At 43.6% G+C, this 20,825-nt stretch overlaps 1 protein-coding gene across 3 annotated transcripts; it reads right to left on the reverse strand.

The window, feature by feature from the left end:
• Nucleotides 1–180: 180 nt before the first annotated feature.
• dennd4a (DENN/MADD domain containing 4A) lies at nt 181–18,349 on the reverse strand. Of its 3 annotated transcripts, none has more exons than XM_029842347.1 (31): nt 18,118–18,349; nt 14,748–15,079; nt 14,311–14,557; nt 14,161–14,230; nt 13,887–14,056; nt 12,905–13,143; nt 12,712–12,778; nt 12,533–12,591; nt 12,294–12,438; nt 11,878–12,053; nt 11,458–11,558; nt 10,377–10,595; nt 9,378–9,523; nt 8,922–8,942; nt 7,706–7,839; nt 7,469–7,601; nt 7,102–7,308; nt 6,897–7,025; nt 6,668–6,812; nt 6,101–6,223; nt 5,518–5,628; nt 4,950–5,024; nt 4,082–4,854; nt 3,780–3,996; nt 3,542–3,633; nt 3,284–3,459; nt 2,743–3,082; nt 2,519–2,633; nt 2,145–2,307; nt 1,992–2,056; nt 181–1,801 (listed from the first exon to the last, which is right to left on the reverse strand). In XM_029842347.1, the coding sequence occupies exons 2-31, from the start codon at nt 15,056–15,058 to the stop codon at nt 1,665–1,667; spliced, it is 5,106 nt and encodes a 1,701-aa protein (XP_029698207.1). In that variant the 5' UTR covers nt 15,059–15,079; nt 18,118–18,349; the 3' UTR covers nt 181–1,664. The 3 variants fall into 3 exon arrangements, with proteins under 3 accessions (XP_029698207.1, XP_029698206.1, XP_011605704.1); XM_029842346.1 differs by having other exon boundaries at nt 2,519–2,636; XM_011607402.2 differs by lacking the exon at nt 8,922–8,942 and having other exon boundaries at nt 2,519–2,636.
• Nucleotides 18,350–20,825: the final 2,476 nt, after the last annotated feature.

Raw genomic sequence — 20,825 nt, forward strand, 5'->3', positions numbered from 1 at the left:
AGAGCTATTATAGTGTAAAATATGTAGGTAAAGAAATATTGGTAACGTTTTTCACTGTTTTGTATCACATTTCAGTGATTTGTTGTCACAAAGGATGGGCACATTTGAGTTGGGCTTTTTCTACATTGTTTTCAGGTTCTTCTGCTCGTTGGGTTCAGGCTCAACAGCAGAAGTCAAATGTGAAATCCACAGAATAAACGTGTTTATTGATAAGTGAAAGCAAAATTTACATCCTGTGTAGGAATAAATTTTCTTTTTTTAATATAAAAACAAACAATACAAATAAGTATCAGTGTTACAAATGTTAAATAATCCTTCATAGTCATTATTGATATCGAGAAAACATGTAAACAACATGTAGACATCAACAGATGTTTTGGTCATTTGTGTTTTTTTTCCCCCAAATGAAACATAAAGATACATGACTGATTATTGATCCAGGCACGCAGATTTGTCTAATCCAGCATCATAACAGCGTTAGTACATGGAGGTTGGTGGTGGAGACCAGAGGTAACTGCTAATTGCCCCTCAGCATGGCATTTATACTAAAAGATCATATTTTGGGTGTTTTAGGTCAGGTTGCTGTTAACAGCTGTTAAATGAGACCAGCCTGAATTTCAAATGACCTCTTCCGCTCATTACCTCACATTATGCAGTGCAATGTTGTCAAATATAAAAAAACTCACATCTGCAATACTGTAAGGAACAGTGTACATTTACATAAATCAGGTTCATTATGTAAATGAATTTCTTCATAAAACACAGCTTAAACCAACATAACTATGTAATTTCTATTATTATTTGGTTATACTACTTTTCAGAGGAATTGACTCCTTTGTGGTCCCATTTGACTCATTTTAAAAACTGCTATTGCTTTAAAACAGTGAAAAACTTCAACAATTCCCTTTTTTTCCCCCAGTCGTTTTGGTAAATTGTGCAAAAAATTCAAATAAATGTTGTGCACACACATACATAAATAAGTTTTCTCTATTGGAATTGCAATGTTTTATATTCTTCTCAGGTAAGGATTACTCTTTAGTGTATGTAAGATTAAGCACGCCCTGCGAGGTGTAGCGGGTGCATAGAATGATGAATTTCATTAATTTTGGTGGCTGTGATGAAACGTTTGGGCAGCAAAGTGAGTCCAGAAACTGTCAAATAAAAAATGACTCAAGCGTATCCTGCTGAGTAACAGCATTATATAAATAATAACAATTGCTAACAATTCATCTTGAAAAAGTGCTTTTTAAAAACTTCAGTGCCCAATAGCGAGAACTTTTAACACAGAACAGACAAACACACACACACACGCACACACCTATGCGCACGCACCCACAAAAACAACAGTCAAGGCCACCAGGACCCACAATGTACTGAGACACTTCTTTACACAATCACTGAAAACTTCAACATAAAGGCGTAAAATTCACATAAACTATACAAAGTTTACCAAATATACTGAAAACAGCTGACCTCTATATGCACAAAATCACCGTCTCCTAGCTCAGTATGAGAGAAACTCACGGCAGTCGCTTTACAGTCTAATTTTCTCATTGTGCTGAGAGCTGTGCATCTGTCCTGAGACTGCGAAGCAGAGGAAAAAGGGCAGCAGCAGGGATCTTGCCTGAACAGAAGAGCCAATGGGACAAAAGAAAAACTGCAGTTCACAGACTGGGTTCTCCAAAGGTTTTCCTGCACTCCATGACCCCTGCTCCTGGGGGGCGATCGCAGTTGTGTGTGAGCTTGACCTGGTTGGGGCTGAGACGATCGTACGCCGTCTTGTACTCCCGGTCAAAAGCATCTGCAAGTAAATAACCTCAAGTTAACAATGTGGCGTTGCTTAATTTATGAACTAGCCATGGCTGATCTATTTGATCAAGTGATGCTTTTTAGATTTTTTTTAACTGTGTGTGCAAAGGAAAAGAAAAGGTGTGTGTAAAATCTTTGACCAGCTGGAGGGCAGCTAGTCTCAGGACTTAATTCTAACTTACTGATATTAATGTTGTTCTTGCCCAGGGCAACAAGAGTGAGGAATAAAAGATCTCTGTAGAGGCTCCTGTTTGAGACAAAAGAAGAAAACATTTAGACTTGTGGTTCCTAGTTTCCCACCACACATTGGGAAATATTCTTTACAATCCCCTCACCTCTGTCTTTTAAAGCCCAGTTCCGGCCCCAGCAGCTGGATGATTTGGCCCATGGGTTGATAGACATCACTCTTCTTAATACTTCTCACAAACCCCTGCAGCAGCTCCACGGTGAAGAGCTGGCCCTCCTCACACAGCCCAGAGCGCACCAGGGAGTTTGCACCTGCAGAATACATGAGATAATTTTACCTGGAAGAAATGCCGATTCACCTCTCGCAGTCTAAGTTGCATCTCATGGTAGTGCACTGCTGAGTGCAGCGTGGCTAATGGGAGTCCTGAACTGAATCATTCATGATTTCATTTACATGTAAATACACGACCTTGAGCAAAGCAATTTTTTAATGTCACACTTAGTAAATCTGTCAGCAACTTACAGTGTGTGTTCCACAAGACGTAGCAGGGATGAACTTTATCTCGATGCAGTTTCAGATTGTCCCACATTATCCTCACAAGCACTTGCTTACTGTCCTCGGATGAAACACTCGGAGCCTTCTGAAAAAGGTTAAAGGTGAATGATTATTTCCTGCATGCACAGCTTTAATGTACAACTGTGTATTTACATCATTCTCAACTTATGCTACGAATAGGCAGGCATTACCTGGTTGCCATGACTACATTGCAGCGAGGCCAGTATAAGAGCGGGCAGGTTACTTGGCAAGTCCAGCCTTTTGAAGTACCAGACCAGGTTCCAGAAAACGATCGGGTGCTGGTCAACAACACTGGGGGACGAGATGGCCTGGTCGCCCTCGTTCACCAACAGGCTCTCCAGCTCCTTCCACAGGACCAGGGGGCTCAGGTAGGGCACTGTCACTGGCGCTGGCGCTGGGGCACAGACAGCTGCCCCACTCTCTGTTTTCTGTGCTGCAGACATTTTGGCTGCAGGACTGAGCAGCAATGATGCGTCCTCCTCTGTAACAGGATTACTTTCCTTGGCAGACCTTAAGGGAGACACAGAGCCCATCTGATTAAAGACGCCATGGAAAATATTTTAGACAGCTAAAAGGACACTTCAAATATCTATGCCAGGCAGAGTAATGGCATTTAAAATAATCCATTTGTTTAATTTAATGTGGAAAATCAGGGGTCTGCTGTATTTTATATTGGGAATGTTATGTTTGGTCATATAAGCATTCAGTTACCTGCTCAGTGACCTTAGGTCTTTGATTTCCACATTCAGAAAAGGCAGGAACGCTGTTCCACAGAATGGGCACGTGCTGTTGAGGTTGGAGTCGTCAGCCGTCCAGCCTGCCATGATCTCCTCATCATACACCAGACACTCGCATGTCTTACAGAGCGAGCAGCTGGACATCAGTACCTACAAACGTCAGAGAGACGTCAAAGGAATGCATTCGGAATTATCCAGTGATGAGAGTAGTTGTTTTGTGTGACTGACATACCTCTACAGCATAGCTGGGAGACGGCTGAAAGCGACAAATGTCTGGGGAGGAGTCTGGGGTGTGAGGAGTTTTAGAAGTAAGTGCCAAACCCCCTGCATTTGAGGAAATATTAACTTTAAACACAGAGCAACCCATTTGAAATCTAGATAGCGTTTTTTTTGGGGCATCAATAACAAGAGCATTTCTAATTCTTTCTAACAGTGGCCATAGAAGCTTGACTGAAAGAATAGCAACAAACCAGAGAAGGAGTTGTGTCTGAACACCCTGTTGGGGGTACCGGGGCTACTCAGGTTGGCATGTCCCACAATTGGGCTCCTCCTGAGTTTAGACATAGTTCCGTGCTGCGGGGAAGTGAAGCCATCAGGATCCAGACAGGAGTCAACATCGAGCAGAGATGAGCAGTCTGCCTCTCCAGAGGTCAGCGAGGACACACTAATCCGGTCACAGTTCACGTCCTGGAGGAAGAGAAGGAGAGAATTTAGGGTGGGATGCGTGAAGTCTGACTGGGATTATTATCCTGAAAGTAAACAGGATTCTGACCTGTGTTAATGAGGTCTGGGAGGAGAGGCGAGAATAGAAGCGGCTAGCCTTCTCCGCCACTCCTTTCCCTGCCGATATGACGCTGCTCTTGAAGATGTCCAGAGTGGGGGTGAAAAGGGAGTCCATGGAGAAGGATGAGGTAGAGGAAGTAGGTGATGAGGGGGATACTAAGGAAGGCGGCCTCTCCCTGTCTCTGCTGCCTAAAGGCAGAGACGGTGATGACCTCAGCCTGTCGTTGGATCTGACAGGAAGTGAGAGGTGTGTGTTGGAGCGGAGCAGAGTGCTGGGTCGTGGGGAAGTGTGAGGAGATGAGGACTGAAGCGAGGGGTTTGAGGGGTTTTGTAGGTCCGCACAAGCTGCACGGCTGCTTGAGGGACTGTTTGCATTATTCATATACACCTCAATCTCCTCAGCGAGGTCGCGACGGGTCGTAGCGGCGTTGCTGCTCTTGTCGCATTTTTGTACCATGTCTGTTGTCATCAGCGACAGTGGGTCTGACCCCGTATCTATTCCAGTTCTTTTCACAGCCCCAGTACTGCAGTTGACTGCTCTCGCTAACTGAGGCTTCTTTCTGTCTGTTGGTCTCTCCTCTTCCTCTATCAGTGTGTCAGAAGCTTGGTGATTCTGTTTGGTTGAACTAAGAAGAGGATCGGTGGGCCTCAGACTTTCCTGTCTCCCAGATAGATCCAAGAATTTTGGCCTCTCCTTCTTTGGAAGAACTTTACATGGACCCGCATTACTGTTGGGACTGGATATCAGTCTGTGGCCATTACCTGTGACAGAGATGTGACAAAATGGATTAAGTCTCCATTCTCCTAAATTCCTCTCTTGGACTAAAATCCATTTTATTTTTAAATTAGATACTAACTGGCAGTAGTATCTGTTGATTGGAAGGTTCCACTGGATGGTGAGTTTCTTCTTCCTGGATCTTCAATTTCAGAAGCTGCAAATCACAATTAAACCACATATTAAGACAACAATAAGAACACAACAATGACATGGGCTCAGCCAATCAGAAACTGATTTTATTTACACCCGTCAGCACTTTAAATCTCATTGCTCAACTGTCTTCGGGAGATAAAGACTATTAAAAACATTGACATAAAATGGAACAACTTCAAGTGCATGGGTGGATTTGTCCTGGGTCAAATCATTATGTTACAAGAAGGCTACAGGATGTTGTTATCCTGCACCAAAATTTGAGACATCCTGAGCAGCAAACAATCTCCAAGTTACATAAGTCCATCCATCAATAGAATCTGTCCAAACATCTAAATATAACAGCGAATGGCCCACTGGAGCATGCATTACACCCACACGGTAACGCCACAGCTCTCAGAGACAGCGCTCCCATTTTGCTGCCAACAAGCAGTGATTTACTCCTGCATAAATGGGAACTACAGTCAGATAGCAAATGAATGTTATCTATAACTCACATGAGAGCCTCGGGCCTTTGTCGTCCATCGGTGTTACGTTGTCACTCTCTCTGACACACATCCTCTCCTCCTCTTTGGACAGTGAATCATATCCATGGTCAGACTGCCCTCCTGGAAAAAATGAAGACATATAAAAATGTTTTTTTTTTGTAAAAAAAGGATAAAGTATGCACTCTGTGCTATTCACTAGCATAAAGAGGTGAGTTATTCTGCCATTCAGCTAGTTTCTCAGGGATGCTGAGTGTGATCACTACAGTTTACAGCACTCAGCCATTGCAGAATAGAGAAGCGGAAGCAATGGAAGATGAACAGAGCAACTTGAATCATACTCAGGAGGTCTGCAGGACTGCAAAAAATGGCTCATTGCTACTATTTAGGTCATTCTTGTCTGTTTCTTGCTGCCACTGAAGAAAAGAAGCAGATAAATTGTCTCTTTCTATCTTTTGAACATATTATCTGTTCTAATGGCACCATTTTCTATTTTATTTATTAAATGCCAATTGAATTCAGTCAAAGTAAAATGTTTTGAGCAAGAAAGAGTGAGTTGAGGCGCAGCAGAGAGGCAGAAGACACAGTTTCCTACCTGTACTAAATCCATCATCGCTGGAGTCCATTTTAGTGAAGTCTGTGTCGATGGAGGTGCGCTCAACAGAATCATTGGCGCTGTCCAAACTGCCGTGACTGACGGTGTCCAGATCACTGCCATCTGAGGGGAGACCACAGAAGCAGCAGATTAAATGAAAGAGCTCATCAAGAAAAACTGAATTCCCGATTTTAGGCAACGCATGAACAAGTTCAGGAGATCAACACAAAAAGTCCAGAAAATAAGTTAATCAAGGAAGGGACGTTAAAGCAATGTGACATCTTTGATGTGACTCCTCGGGGAAAAAAACTGTTTAAGTACCGCTCAAGAAATCCAAGTTGGGCACACTATGCAGGTGGGGGCAGAAACTTTATTATGAGACCATGAAAGAAGCCGGAGAGAAACAAGTGCTCCCATAGGAATACACTCATTTACATATCAGTTCAAAAGGATCTTCAGGAACTAAGGAGGATGCTCTACTTTCAGTCTATTACCGCTGAACTTAATTAAACTGCAGCATGTGTGACTCCTGCTGTGTGTTCATCTGTGTGACGGTCCAGTTTGTACCTGACAGATGAGGGTCTCTTTGCAGTGTCGATTGTTTTCTCCCCGCCTGCTTGAACTGCAGCACCCCCAGGATCACATTTCTTAGCTTTCCCCATAAAAAGTAGCCTCCTCTGGTGGTGGAAGGCCAAGTGCTCTCCAAAACCGCCTGGCGTGTCGGACATAAACAGCATTCTGTTTGCATCTCGTGTTACATTTTGTACGCTTGTAGTTCAGGACAGGCAGCACCCACCTTGTTGTAGTATCCGTAGGTGATGGCGTTGGGTTGGACTCCAGCCTTCTTCATTTCAAATAACACCCGGACGGCCAAGACTGGCTGACTGTACTGCCCGCACAGCTGCAGCAACACGCGGTAACACACCTGGAAGGATGACATCAGCTTTTAAAAAATGAAAACGATGACTCCAAATGTGCACTTTGGCTTTAAATTTACATACCTCATCTGGTGCCTGCAGCTTCTTGTCCTGCATCTTCCGCAGCACGTCGTGAGCGGTGCGCAGAGCTCGCACCTTAGAGTGGCTCGTGCTGACAAAGCCAGGCAGGCAGATGAACCACAGGCCATAGCAGTGTCGCAGCAGACATTTGGACCACATCTGCGGCATTGATGAATAGGTTTTGGCCATCCTTTGTGCTGATTTGATCTCCTGAGATATAAAAGATAAAGTACAGACTTTGATCAACCCTCATTATTTAGTGTGACTCCCATAGTGACATAATCAGTGACCTTAATTGCCGTTTCAGTTCAGACATTTAGGATCAGGAAAACAGCAATTTCGAGAAAGCCTTGTTGCTTGTACGGCTGACCTGTTTGGAGCGTCTGCAGATGGCCACAGGGCTGGCTGGGCTGCTGTGGCGGGAGGTCGTGCCTGCTGATGAGGGATCTGCTCCCTCCAATGGTTTCAGAAGTTCAGCATTGAGAACAGGAAAACCAGAGTAGCTGGAAGCAGGAAGACACCACCTTCAGTCAGACGCTGATAAACTGAAACACTAGCACAACACTGCTAAGCTGAGTGAGGCTATTGTGTATACGCGCTGTGGTACCTGTAGCAGAGAGGATGCTCTTCTCCCTGTGGCAGCGGAGGCAGCTCAGGAGGGTTGACATAGACCGTGTGCTCACTACGGTGGGATTCATCAAGTTCAATCAATCTAGTTTCCTCTGGCCGCTCGCTATCCATCTGGTTTTTAAGAAAAACACAACAAACACATGTGTGTTTAATTTCCTCTAAGCACATCTCTATCGCTGTTGTGCTGCCTAGGAGGTTCAAGGGCATCTGATACTATGGACCCCTTAGATGAGATCATATACAGTATGAGGCTCAGGGAGAAAAAATCCATATCAGTAATGAGTGTGTCTACATCAGAGGTACGTCTCATGTCTCCATTCCATTTATCTCTTGGCCACCAGAAAGCAGAGGACTTTAGATAATGCAGAACCTAGATTTGATCATACAAGTCCTCCAGGACAGAATAGATATTTTGGCAGCAGTGCAGTGAATATGAGACGGGAAGGATCGTTAAACACCACTTGGCATTTCAGACTCAGTCATGCTCTTATTCAGACACGAGCTCTGCAGGAATTTTCATAGTATAGCAGCGGCTGAAGGCTGTGTTACAGGATTTGGGCCACTCAGTTAAGTGGATGATTCAGTTAACCGGCTGTCACTGACCCCTCTGCCCTCCGTTTGATTCACTTGGCATTTTTCCACTAGTTGTCCTTCCCCTTAGGCCTTTCTCAATCACCCATTTGTTGTCAACTTCAGCAATAGCATGAATCAGTGCTTCCACTTCTCCCTTATAACCACAGTGACCGCTCATACAGGATTTCCCAGCATCCATGCAGGATGCAAATGTGATTTCCTGATTGCACAAATTTGCACACTCGGGCATTTTTTGTCTTTTGAAGCGGAGGATGTTTTGTCTTTTCTATGAATGTTACAAAACATGTGCAGGCAGGATGTGTTCACAAAATCTTGTAACATCCCCAAATGATTCAGTGTGAGAGGTGAGCGTGCCTGATTTCAACATCACGACTCAATGGTTGAAGGAAAACGGGCTTTAGCCTCTGTTCTTTCTTCCCTTTGTTGTTGTACTTATTTAAGAGAAACACCCTGGATGTGTACCTGCTAAAAAACGTATGTTATGCAGATTACAGAGCGCACACACGCAGAGCTGAGTAACACTGAAAGAACTGAGAATCTTTTGATTTCATCTCCTGAAAAAGGGGGGAGACAACACAACACAGGACCTGCTGTCTTACCTTGCCTCCTGTGGTGAATAACTACCAGGCATGGAGCATCGAGACAGAGCAGCAGGAAAGACAAAAAGCAGAAAATCAGAGGAGAAAGGGAGTACAGAAATAAAAAGTGGAGCAATTTCATAAAGCCTGAGCAGGAGGTAGTGGAGTTGGGAAAAAAGGGTTGTTGTTAACAGGGGAAAATTACATTATTATCAGTTGCGCTCTTAATTATTTGAGTCTACTTCTATCAGCATTTGTTGGCTTCTTTAAACTAATCCAGGCCTTTAATGCACCTTCTCTGAAAGGTCAGAGTGACTCATGTTTAGCACTTCTCTCTAAATGGGAGTTGTCCGGATCCAATATTGCTACTGCTGCATTTTTTTTTATCCTTCCCAGCAGGGCAATGCTGCTGTTTCCAACACACACACACACACACACACACAAATATCTATGATAAAGATTAGCTGCAAACCTCACCTTATCGACACACTCATCGAAGAAGGCCAGGCCGGCGTCTTTATCGCTGACAAACGAGCACTCCTCTATGAAGCGGCTGAACATCTGAGTCTTGATCATGAGAGAGTAAAACCTCTGATGGGAGCGGTCGCGGCTCTTCAGGAAGCCTAATAAGAATCACAGAAAGACAAACATGACATGTGGACTTCGATGAGAAAATACCAAGTAAAAGAAAAACCTTGACATTTTCTTATCAGGCAGTTTGTGGATGGTGTGTGTGTGTGTGTGGTGGTGGGGGGCACTTTAGCAAAGATTACAGGAAATGAAGAATGGAATTAGAAGTCCTTCTTTGCTGCTACGCTTGCATAACAGCACACAGATGCATAACAGCACACAGATGTGCCGGGACATTGTGCTACTCATCATGACGGTTTCTCTGAGTTGTCATGCAAGTCTTATTTCCACTGAGGCTTAAGCTAAAGCACCAGTGTCATTCCAGCAGTGCAGCAGTCCAGCTTTAAAACTCCCAAAAGCACAAGATCCCAAATAGAGCAAATACAAGAAAATGTGTTCCTGCTCCTCATCATCTTCACACCTCCGACTTTATCTAATTTCTCGTAGTATTCAGAAATATTTTAACATGTTCTTCACTTGTATTTTGGTTATGTAATCAAGCTGATCTTAGCTATATATCCATCTGTCTTTTTAAAGTGACCCGAGAGAAACTGTCCACATTAACATGCAAACGACTTGACATCACATTCATATGTATTTTCAATTTTAGGCAAAAACTGTACTTAAAAGTATCATAAACAGTGCTTCAATACTATCTTATTGTCCTGTTAGATTAGGGTATTATTATAGTAATATCCTGAAACCTGTTATTAACTGATATGTTGACAATTATCTATAGCTTAGCTAAAACTTACTGGGGTCTTACATGACATTAATTATATAAAAATTAAAGTGCAACCTGGGAATGGTGCTAACCCATCAAGATGAAAAGGAAAGAAACTTTACCTTGGAGGTCAAAGAGGGAGCTGGCGTCAGTGGTCTTCTCCGAGGGCGCCTGTGTGATGGGGAGCAGGTAGGAGCGGTAACCCCGCAGGATGGCTGCCATGAAGCGCAGGAAGGCCTCCTGGATTTCAAGCTCAAGAGAGTGGAGACTCTTCCCGCAATGGAGCTCCTGGTCTGTTTCTGCCTGCTCCATCTGCACATCTTCACGGTTCAGGTGATCTCCTGAGAACACGTCACAAAGCATATAAATGTGTCCAACATGTGGCACCAAATATTGCATAGAAAAAAACCCCACAAGGTTTCCAGCAGTTTTTAAATCAGTTTATCAAAGAATAACCAGACATCACCTAACCAAATATTTATCCATCTTTATTCTCTGCAGCGATGTTTTCCTGCCCATAAATTGAGATGAGGGTCTCCACGGGGAGGCTCTCATATTAATTTGAGAACCACTGATGTAGCATATTCACATGCTCACACTTGGTGATTAGTAATAAACAACCATATTGCAGAGGATGGTTGGGAGTTAAATTTGCCCTAAAACAAATGAACAAATCTGTGGGCAGAGGACCAAAGTGGCAGCCTGACAACAATGCAAATGAGCTCCAGAGCTAACAAGGCTAAAATATGCATTCAGCATCGCTGGCAAAACCAACTGTAGCAGAGATCATCTGGCTTTAGTTGCAAATGGAGGAGGTAAATGTTAAAAAGAGGAGGTAAATGTTATTCTGGCATGACCCAAAAGCTCCGTCATCAGTTTGACAATCCTTTTTGCATCATATCTAAATGCCACACTAGTACAAACACATATTTTGCTTATTTTAGAAAGGAACACGAAGAGACTCGGCTGCGTGACTTCCTGAAGCTGCAAGAACATTCCAGGAAATGACTAATGAGCGTAACTGTAGATGAGGCAGTTTGTGCAGGGATCTGGATCACATAAAAATTTCATTTCACACTTTGTGCAAAGTGTCCTAGGGTGCACTTCCATTGTGAAAAGTTCTGATTAGGGTTCCTGTAAAACTGACCACGGTATTTGACTCAACAAGCTGAATAAATCAAGTTGACACAGAATTAGACTCACCCTCGATCAACTGCTGATAGAACTTATTCAGTGTGTTCAGAAGATGCTTGCAAGCTCTCCTGGGCAGGATTTTCCACGTTAAAGCCTTCTTGTCCTCTTTCCTGAAACATATGGTTTCCATTGCAGTCAGGGTTGAAAGTGATATAAAGAGGGAGAAAGGTTCACTGACATCTGCACTGACTACTTAATCTCCATGCGGGATAGCTTTTAAATTAAACTGGCAGATCAATGACAGCATTTTTATATATGCAAGGTTTTTACATTCCAGTTCCTCCTCATTACATAACAGGGAGATATCAACGAACATGGGGAGGAACTTTCATCATGTCACTGAAAAAAAACTTTAAAAACTCTGCAGTGATTAGATGATGCAGCCTAAAGTTTAAAGAGGCTACTGTCAGGGCAGCTAAGGTCACATACTGGGAGATGGTGTTGGTGTCCAGATCTACACAGGTGATGTCAGCTGGAGGGATGTAAAGGTCAAAGTATCTGGAGTCCACGCCCACGATGAAAGGGCACGGGGCACTGAGCACGTCGGCCAGTGCCAGTGGGCACAGAGGGATGTAGGGGCAGGGCCAGTGGAATGGGAAGATCATCTGCAATGCGTAATAGCAAAGACTTAAATCTAGAAAGTCCCTCTGGTTTCCTTCAAATGTAGTTTTCTTTATTAAAAAGATTTTCAGAGGTGAATTAGCTCCCATGAAGCCAAATCCCTTTTGATGTGATTATAAACCGCTCTGCTTATTAACTTATCCACAATAATCACATTTAAGTCCCCCTTCTTTGGGGTTATATTCAGGGAAAATTAAAAAAAAAGAAAGAAAGAACTGGCTTACAGACACCAGGGCCTCCGTAACACTGGTGAGTACAGCCGGACGCAGGGAATGAACCAGGATCTTGTGTTCTGTGACGGCCAGCACCAGCAGAGTGGCTGCGTTCTTTGGGCCCAGATTCAGCAGCAACGTGGAGAGGCTCCCACCACTGCAGCACAAAACCACAAATCACTTTTGACTGAAGCAGCCGCAAACTGAGCATCTGCTTTTGCTGACTGTATTTTTAATGAAGTTTCCCCCACCTTAAAGGAAGTGGGGAGGACACGGGTTGGCTTAGCAACAGACTGTCATGTGGAGACAGCTGTGGAAGACAGGAGGAGAGCATTAGTGCAACTGTGAGTGGATTTAACAGCGCTTATGGCGAGGCAATGATGAGGGAGGCATCAAAATCCTCTCAACAAATTTTACATTTCAAACTCACCTGCACTAGAATGCGGGGCCTCTGGATGGAGGGGAATGGCACAGTTTGCATGAAGTGCGAGATATGCCTGTGAAGAAAATGTAATCAGTTAATAATGCAGACAAGCCCCGTCAGCAAGACTAAGAATAGATCTGAAGTCTTTGAACCAGAGTTCTTTAAACAAAGGAGAAGATCAGTTAAAAAAAATGCTAACTTTTCAATAGGCAGGGCGTGTGGACCAGAGATAGAATATCGATAGAGGAACGTGAGAAAGCTTCTGAAGGACTGGAAGAAGGGCCAGTGGGAGAGAAGACAGATGCTCTTGTTGCTGTAAACGCCGCGGGTCCCGTCGGGTCTCAGATCAGTGCTGGGAAGGCCGAGCTGTGAACGCTGGCGCTCTGACAGTTTCTCCTCAGGATAAGGCTCATAGAACTGGATGGCTGCTCCGTACACCTGCGTGGGGAAAAGCATCACAACCAGAGGGTGACCATTGGCGTGAAGGATCTCTGATAAAAGCACATGTACAGGTTGTTGCTATCCAAAGGCCAACAACACAAGGACACAAACAGACACAGGCCACAATCAGCGACTTTCATCGGCTAATACGCTGAGGCTCCCGAGACATTTTTCACGGTGATAAATGAGATCGCTGATGGTCAGTCATTTGAAGCGGCACCATCAGACTAATCTGCAGTCCTGAGGCCGTCAGAGGGAAGGAGTGGGCACTGAGGCACTTCAGACACCATCAGCCAGCTGCACGATCTATCTATAATTCAAAGGCATAGCAGCAAAAAAGACCTTTATGCTGCGTTGCGTTTAAAGAATAGAGCAGTCCTCAGTATTCCAATCACAGCCTTTAAGCCATGTTTGATTTCAGTGGGTTGAGAAGCTGATTAACACTGCCTGACGCTGTGAGGAACTGCTGCCATCTATCAACAAAGAAATACAGGAGGGATATCAGCGCACAGGGAGACAGAGATGGAGAGAGGATGGGAGAGAGCCCGAAATGATGCAATCTAGAGAGACTCTGTCTTAAAGCCCCTGAACCCCTACACTGACATTACGTCTGACAGTGCAGCAGAACACTGAAGAGGGTGAATGTTCCCATGCTGAAATGCTTCCTGGACTGTCTGCATTTTACCTGAGAAAATGTAAACAAAAATGTAAAACATGGGTTAAGGAAAGCGATTTTTTACCTTTTCCCCGGAGGCGCCAGTTAGCACAAATGTGGAGAAAACAGGCAGGGAGTGTTTGGTGTGTGCTGGCCAACACTCGATTGTAGCCCCCATGGGCAGGCAGAACATGGGCACGGACTCGGGCAGCGGGAAGGACTCGTAGTCCTCCTCAGGGTACCTACACAACAGACCTGGGTCCAAAAACACACATGAGAACACACAATCGTTAGTTCTTAATAATAAAACAATCCGAACAATTAGTCAGATTCAGCTCTGGATCCATCAGTCACTTCACCTGCTTTGTAGGCGATTGTGTTTGTCTTAGCCAGAGACTTCTTGTAGCACAGGTACACTGACGACCCCCACTGGAGTTCAAGAAGAGTCCGGAGATCAGTAATCGATGCATTATTATCATTATTTAGCTCTTCTCTCAGCTCTGCCTCACCATGCTGCTGTTGAGGTTCTTGTCCACCTTGCAGAAGGTGTGAGGGGGAACCTCCCCCTTTCCTGGGATGATGATGCAAACATCAGTGACGGCCAAAGACGTGTGGGGCTGGCTCTTCGGGGCCCGACGGTAGGTGATGTAGATTCGCTGGGAGGATGAGCTGCTGATATTGGCAGGCCGACCCGAGGGCGTGGTTTGGACAATGTGACATCCAGGCTTCAGCTTTTCCTTCCACTCGTAGAGAATCCTGGAACACGAGGAGTTTAAAGTTTTCTCTCGGCAAGAAATTCCCAAACAATATTACGGCAAAGCTTTGCTTTATATTTAGAGAGGAGATGTCAGGATGTGTTTAAGCACAGATTATAGTGACACGAGGCAGAGAAGTGATTAGTGGTGCTGGGTGGGTAAAGGTTCAGGGCCTGAGGATTACTGCTTACCCAAGATCTGTCAGTGGCGGCTTATCTCGGCCTCTCTTGAAGCACAGGAAGATCTGCGGGCCCCGGAGACTGGCTCCATTGAGCTCTGCAGAGAGGCCCGAAGGGGTGCTTTCAACACAGGTGAAACCAGGGGGCACTTCTTCGCCCAGGGAGCGGATCACAACAGCCACATCAGTGATGGGGGCTTTGGGTTTCACACATTTGGGGCCAGCATCATCAAAGTGGAGGTCCTCCTCCAGAGGCTTTGGCGACTCGGTCAGGCCAGCAACAACAAAGTAGTCGGCGACGCGCGGCCCCTTATCCTCCATCATTTCCCATTCCCAGACTGCGGGCTGTACAAACAGAGAAGGAAGGCTTCCATTAGGCATTTTAATCATATTTCCTGATGTGGACGGGGCAAAAAAAGAAAAGGTGGGCCTCTGGTGTCAGAAAAATATCTGCCTGAGCAGACTGAGACTTAAACAAGGTTTTGCTAGGTTTAATCAAATTGAATTTGAGACTTTGGGACCTTCTAAAACCACCGCTGATTAAATTTCTGATCCATACAACTTCATGCGTACTTCACAAGGTGGACATATTATAAACATGCCAATGAATACAAAGCCCAAAAAAAAGGGAATGGAAAGACAGCATCTGGAAGCATTCACACACATTCCTGCCTGAATGAACATCATATTTCACCAAGAAATATGGGACAGTTTAAGACCAGCAGTGACCTTGCTACAAGCAGTGACTGATTGTGTAAAATAAAACACAAGCTCTCACAGAAGGAGCATTTCTGAGCTTTAAACGAGGCTCTTTTACTTTATATTTACATGGCTGTGCATTCTGTGGTGTTGATAAAGAGAAGTGAGCAGAAGGAGCACCTTGGAGTCTTTATCACTAAGCCCTGGAAGTCCTCTCAACAACGGGTCGGTCTATCGTGCTTGAGCCTGAAGAGCCTGCTTTATCTTTCTCGGCGGTTTCTCCACACCAGCACACTGATAAACAGCTGCTCATTATTTCCCTCACAGGGATGTGAAGAGAGTTAGAATGAAGTTATCCACCACCTCTGCGCAGCATGTGTCACTGTTAGCAACTGTAACATACAAGTGGCTGCGGCTGTATCTCACCCACTTGGGAGTTCTAAAGCTGGAGGGTCATGTGCTGACAGAAGGTCAGAAAACTGCTAGAATGGGAAACTGACCGCTACGCAAACAGAGAGAACAATCATCTTAAGTATGGAGCAAACTGTCACCACAGGATCCAACATCTTAGCGTCTAAAACCAGGCAAAAGTCTTCCAGCGTGACTCATGCAGAACAATCCAGAAATTCCCTGCAGCCTGATGATGCTTTAATACTGAAGCATCAGCGCAGGCGGCTCATGATCTCAAAGTCAATGTGCATTTCAGCATGAATATTAATTATTGTTGATTAGCTTACGGCTGCTTTTAAGTTTGTTTATGCTCGAGTATGTGGAGCCTTGAGCCTTCAGCTGTGACTCAGCAAGGAAAGCATTTAATTAAAGTCAAAGAATGCATACATTAATATATTCATGCTTTGTTTTGGCTCTAGCAACCTTTAAAAAGTTATATTTAGTAACACTACATATTGATGTATATTTTGTTCTGCAGCACATAGATGGGAGGCTGCATCATCAGAGGCTCAACAGATCAAAACTCCAATTTTCAGTTTTCGCTGCCTGTGGAAAAAAAGACAGCAGATGAAGGACAAACCGTTTTAACCACATTACACTTCTCGGAGCGTTCTGCAGCTCTTTTGTTTAAACCCTCCATCATGGCAGATGTGCACTAAATTGCAGATTAATGCAGATATAATCTGGCGTTCCTGGACCTACTGCACCTATTCCTCCCTCTCCACAGGGCACAGCGGGTTGAAATTACATCCAATGCTCACCATAGCAACAACATTAAAACTCTGGAATGAAATTTTCCTCGCACTGATGCTAAAACAAGCCTTTATGGGCAATTATGTTGTCTTTGGCAACGGACTGTCAAATCTACTGAGGAGGGTGAAGCCTTCGTAGTCTCACATGTTTGCTTGTGATATTTCTGAAGTTGAGTTGAAGTTCGTGTGATGTTTAACTCTTGCAGCTGCATCCACTTTACTTTTGCTCCCTTTTGTTTCTACCCCACAGGCATTTCTGGATTATTTTCCCTTTAAAAAAGTCAGTGTCTAAAAGCATTAAAAAAAACAAAAAAACACCGCGGCAAGACTCAATAATGTTGCACAGGATTTACTTACGCAATCCCAGTTGGCTCAACACTGAAGGTGGATGTTTCGCACTCTGTTCCCAGAAAGCACTTATTCACCACAGCTATTGTCACAAAAGCAGCTCAAATAAGGACACGGCGGATTTCCTCTGCAAGTCAGTTAACAAGGCACCCCCATCCACGCCACCGCGTTCATGAGTCATTTCCAACATCACATGGAGAGATGACACGCAGTTAATTGCTGCTTGGATGCCAGAAAGATTCAATATATAATGATAATAATAGAAAAAATGACTTTAGTGGTACTCAACCCTTTAAGTTAGGGCATTTTTATTGATGCAGGCAGCTGCCAGGCAGAAGTTTGGACAATTAATCCCTTAAAATTAACTGACCTCTGATGCTGGGATTTAAAAAAAATAAAAAAAATAAATCCGAAGCCCTTTGTCTCTCACTTTCAGCATCCCAGTGTTGATGTAATGAGGGCCCAGGAGATAGAGGCAGGGGCTGCTGGACTGGTCCCAGGCTGGGCAGGGATTAGGGGTTGCATTTAACAGCGGGAAGGGGCTTAGAGGATGGGCCTTCTGATATTAGAGAGAGAACCCACACAATATATGACCACAGCATCTGTCTTCTCAAAAAGACACCTATCATTTGCATTCTTTATGGTTGCCTGGGGTTTGATAAGCGATGGCGAACCAAATGAACCATTCAAATAGAACGAATGGAACTGGCCAGTATTTCACATTAAAAGGAGGGGGAAACATATGCACAGCGGCCAGAATAATTCAGAGGGTCTGTCCTGGAAGAAGCCATCTTACAGAGCATCAACACTCGATGCAAAATAAGCCTCCACATGACCTCATCGTAACCGATGGACGCGCTGCAAACACGGTGCTCACACTAGGAAGAATTACTCAAGCCTTCACTCAGCCGGGATCATCATTTATTACACTAATCACGCTGCATATCATTTAAATAAAACAACAATCCAAAAACACCGTTTACCGCGCGCACGCATGCACGCACACAAACACACGCACACACATCACTACTGACAACAAAGACTTTGAATACTAATTATGAAACCAATCCGCCGGGCTCACTTCGGTAGACGGGCTGTGTGAGAGATGTTTGTTGTGGAGGGTAAATTACTCACATCACAGAATCACGAAGGTGAGACGATCAGTCGAACGTGCAGCGACGTCGGAGCAGAACCCTGATGATTCCCGATGTCTGAGCAGGTCGCTTCAGTCTGGATCTTCCCCCCTTTCCAAATACGTGAGGGCAACAAATAATACTAATAACGATTCACAGTCGGTCCGGCGGGTCGGAACAGATCTGGGTATTCCAGAGCGGCTTTATCGTCCAGAGCTGCGCTGGTCACGTGACTGGTTACAAACCTGACTGACGTCACTGATGACAGCGCAGCCGCCGCGTGACAGCAGAGCGACGTCTGAGGATGTGAGGAAATAATTCCGCTAAAGTGCTCCACGAAGCGGCCTTTTACGTCACAAGGGTTGTATTGGCACGAAGAAACAAATAAATGGTTTATAATAGATAATAGATGTTCGTGTTGATAAACTGAGAACAACTATGAATGTTACTCGCTCAAGTCACTACGGCGACCTTGAAGACAATATGTCTGATTTTTGGTGGTATAAACAAATAGTCCAGTGTGACCATTGCCTTTTTAAAAATGTAATTTCCATTTAAAAATAAACAAACACACACACACACACACACACACACACACACACACACACACACACACACACACACACACACACACACACACACAAACCAAACTAGGTGGCTCTCATTGACCTTCAAAATACAAAAACAAGACATGTCAGAACAGTAAAGGGTAAAACCAGCAAAAAAATTTAATCAGATTACGCCAAACAACGTTACGTTACGTCAAACAAATCTGAACACTTCTTTGTCAGATAACTGTTTTGGGTTTTAAGCTGATCAGAAATTGATTCAAAAATGGTTATAATAATAATAATAATAATAATAATAATAATAATAATAATAATAATAATAATAATAATAATAATAATAATAGATTTGCATTCTCAGCTCTCAAAACGTCCAGCTCGATAGAAAACTGAAGGTAGAATCCTCGTCTTTTCCTCTGCTGCCCCCTTGTGGTCCTTAAAATACATGGCCTTTTCAGCACACAACAATATGGCTACCGGAACATCGGGCAGTACAAATATGTTCAATTTTGCATAATTTTGTATTAAAAACAAACAAAGAAACAAATAAATAACATTTAAAAAATGTGTAACATTTTGGAAAGTGATGAATACAGTGTATATTAAAACGGGGATGGAAGCAATTATCAGGAGATTCAAAATATCCAAATTAATGTTGTTGAGTCACCGTTGAGAAAAGATTGTCCTGAAAAATCGAAAATAGACAGACAGACAGACAGATAGACTTTTGCAGATTTTAACCATTTTTTAAAACTATAGTCAGATCCCAGCATACAAAGGTTGTATAGCTTCGCTCCACTATTACGTCTTCTTTTCAATGTCACCTGCTCTGAGACTGTTGTAGATGGATTCCTATGACACTGACCACATGTGATCATGTCGTGTAGTACCTGTGGTAACCTACACATTATAGACATGCTAGCATGGGCACACATGGAATTTCCCTCTGAGATTAACCCTTTAAAGCCGTTTGTATCATATTTGATACGCGAGATTCTGAGACGTCTCTTTTTTCTAAACCAAAATCAAGCGTGGCAGACCACTGTCCTCTCCAGAAACAACTCCAACACCACCCCATAAAAGAGGCTGCAGTGTGCCTCTTGTGCTAAAAAGTGCTATGCAAAAAAACCAAAGAGAAAAATGTTGTTGTTCGTGTTCTATATTGTCAAAATGTTATGGGCAAACTTTGTTTTTGTGTCTAAAGTTAACATAGTCGTGAGCTAAAAGTTGCCGAAATCGCCTAATGTATCATATTTGATACAAAAAAAATGTCATAAACAAAATAAAAAAAAATTGGGATTTTGTTAAAAGGTTCAATAAACATCTCATTTCCAAAAAATTAGAATTTTCTGGCTATTTTTTGATGTGTCAGGCTTTATAGGGTTAAGAAGATGTCCTCACTGGCCACAAGGACACACACACACACACACACACACACACACACACACACACACACACACACACACATCCCAGAAACATCTGACTAGTCAGTTACACAACACAGGGAACAGTTAGGTGCATCACCTGACAGACTCTAACAATGTTGGACAGATACAAAGCAGATGGAACAAGAGAAGCATCCAGGGACAACTGCTGCTGTGCACCTCCACCGCAGGAATTGATTGCAAACACCAATTTGCAGTTTCTGGGGACATTCTTGTCCCACCGCAACCAGGACAAAGCTTGGATTCCAACCAAAAAGGAATTAGAATGCATCTTTCCTCATCAGTCATTTTAGCTGCAGCGATGTCCAGTAAATGTCTCTCTGAGCTCTATGACCGTGTGTCTGACACACACCCTGCTGACTCCCCCGTGGCCTTGCTGTGGAAATAACTTGTTTATCTGCACAGAAGCTATTTCCATTCTCTTCTGTTCCGCTCAGCTACTTTCTAATAACACTGTGTCCATGTTTTATTGTTCCCCAAAAGGAGGAAGATTAATAAATCACTTTAATTAATCAGATATGCAGGACACTTGTTTAAGGATTTCATCCTCTACAAACAAGCTTGGCCCCTTAAAAGCCAAATGAATAAATTATGAGGGTGACTTTGAACAAGACCATTCTTGGCCTTTAATATGATTAAAGGCAAACTCAAAATGATGTTTCATCTATTTTGCATTAACCATAAATTGTCTGAAATGA

The sequence above is a fragment of the Takifugu rubripes genome, chromosome 9 (assembly GCF_901000725.2).
Source record: "Takifugu rubripes chromosome 9, fTakRub1.2, whole genome shotgun sequence".
Taxonomy (NCBI): domain Eukaryota; kingdom Metazoa; phylum Chordata; class Actinopteri; order Tetraodontiformes; family Tetraodontidae; genus Takifugu; species Takifugu rubripes.

Bases quoted from the DNA above. Each gene is read 5' to 3' on its own strand.
- dennd4a (XM_029842346.1), bottom strand. From the start codon at position 15,058: ATGATGGAGGATAAGGGGCCGCGCGTCGCCGACTACTTTGTTGTTGCT. The intron at 12,439-12,532 runs GTGGGGGAAACT...TTTGTGCTGCAG, and splicing joins TCCTCCCCACTTCCTTTAAG to TGGTGGGAGCCTCTCCACGT. The intron at 2,308-2,518 runs GTAAGTTGCTGA...TGTATTCTGCAG, and splicing joins CGTCTTGTGGAACACACACT to GTGCAAACTCCCTGGTGCGC.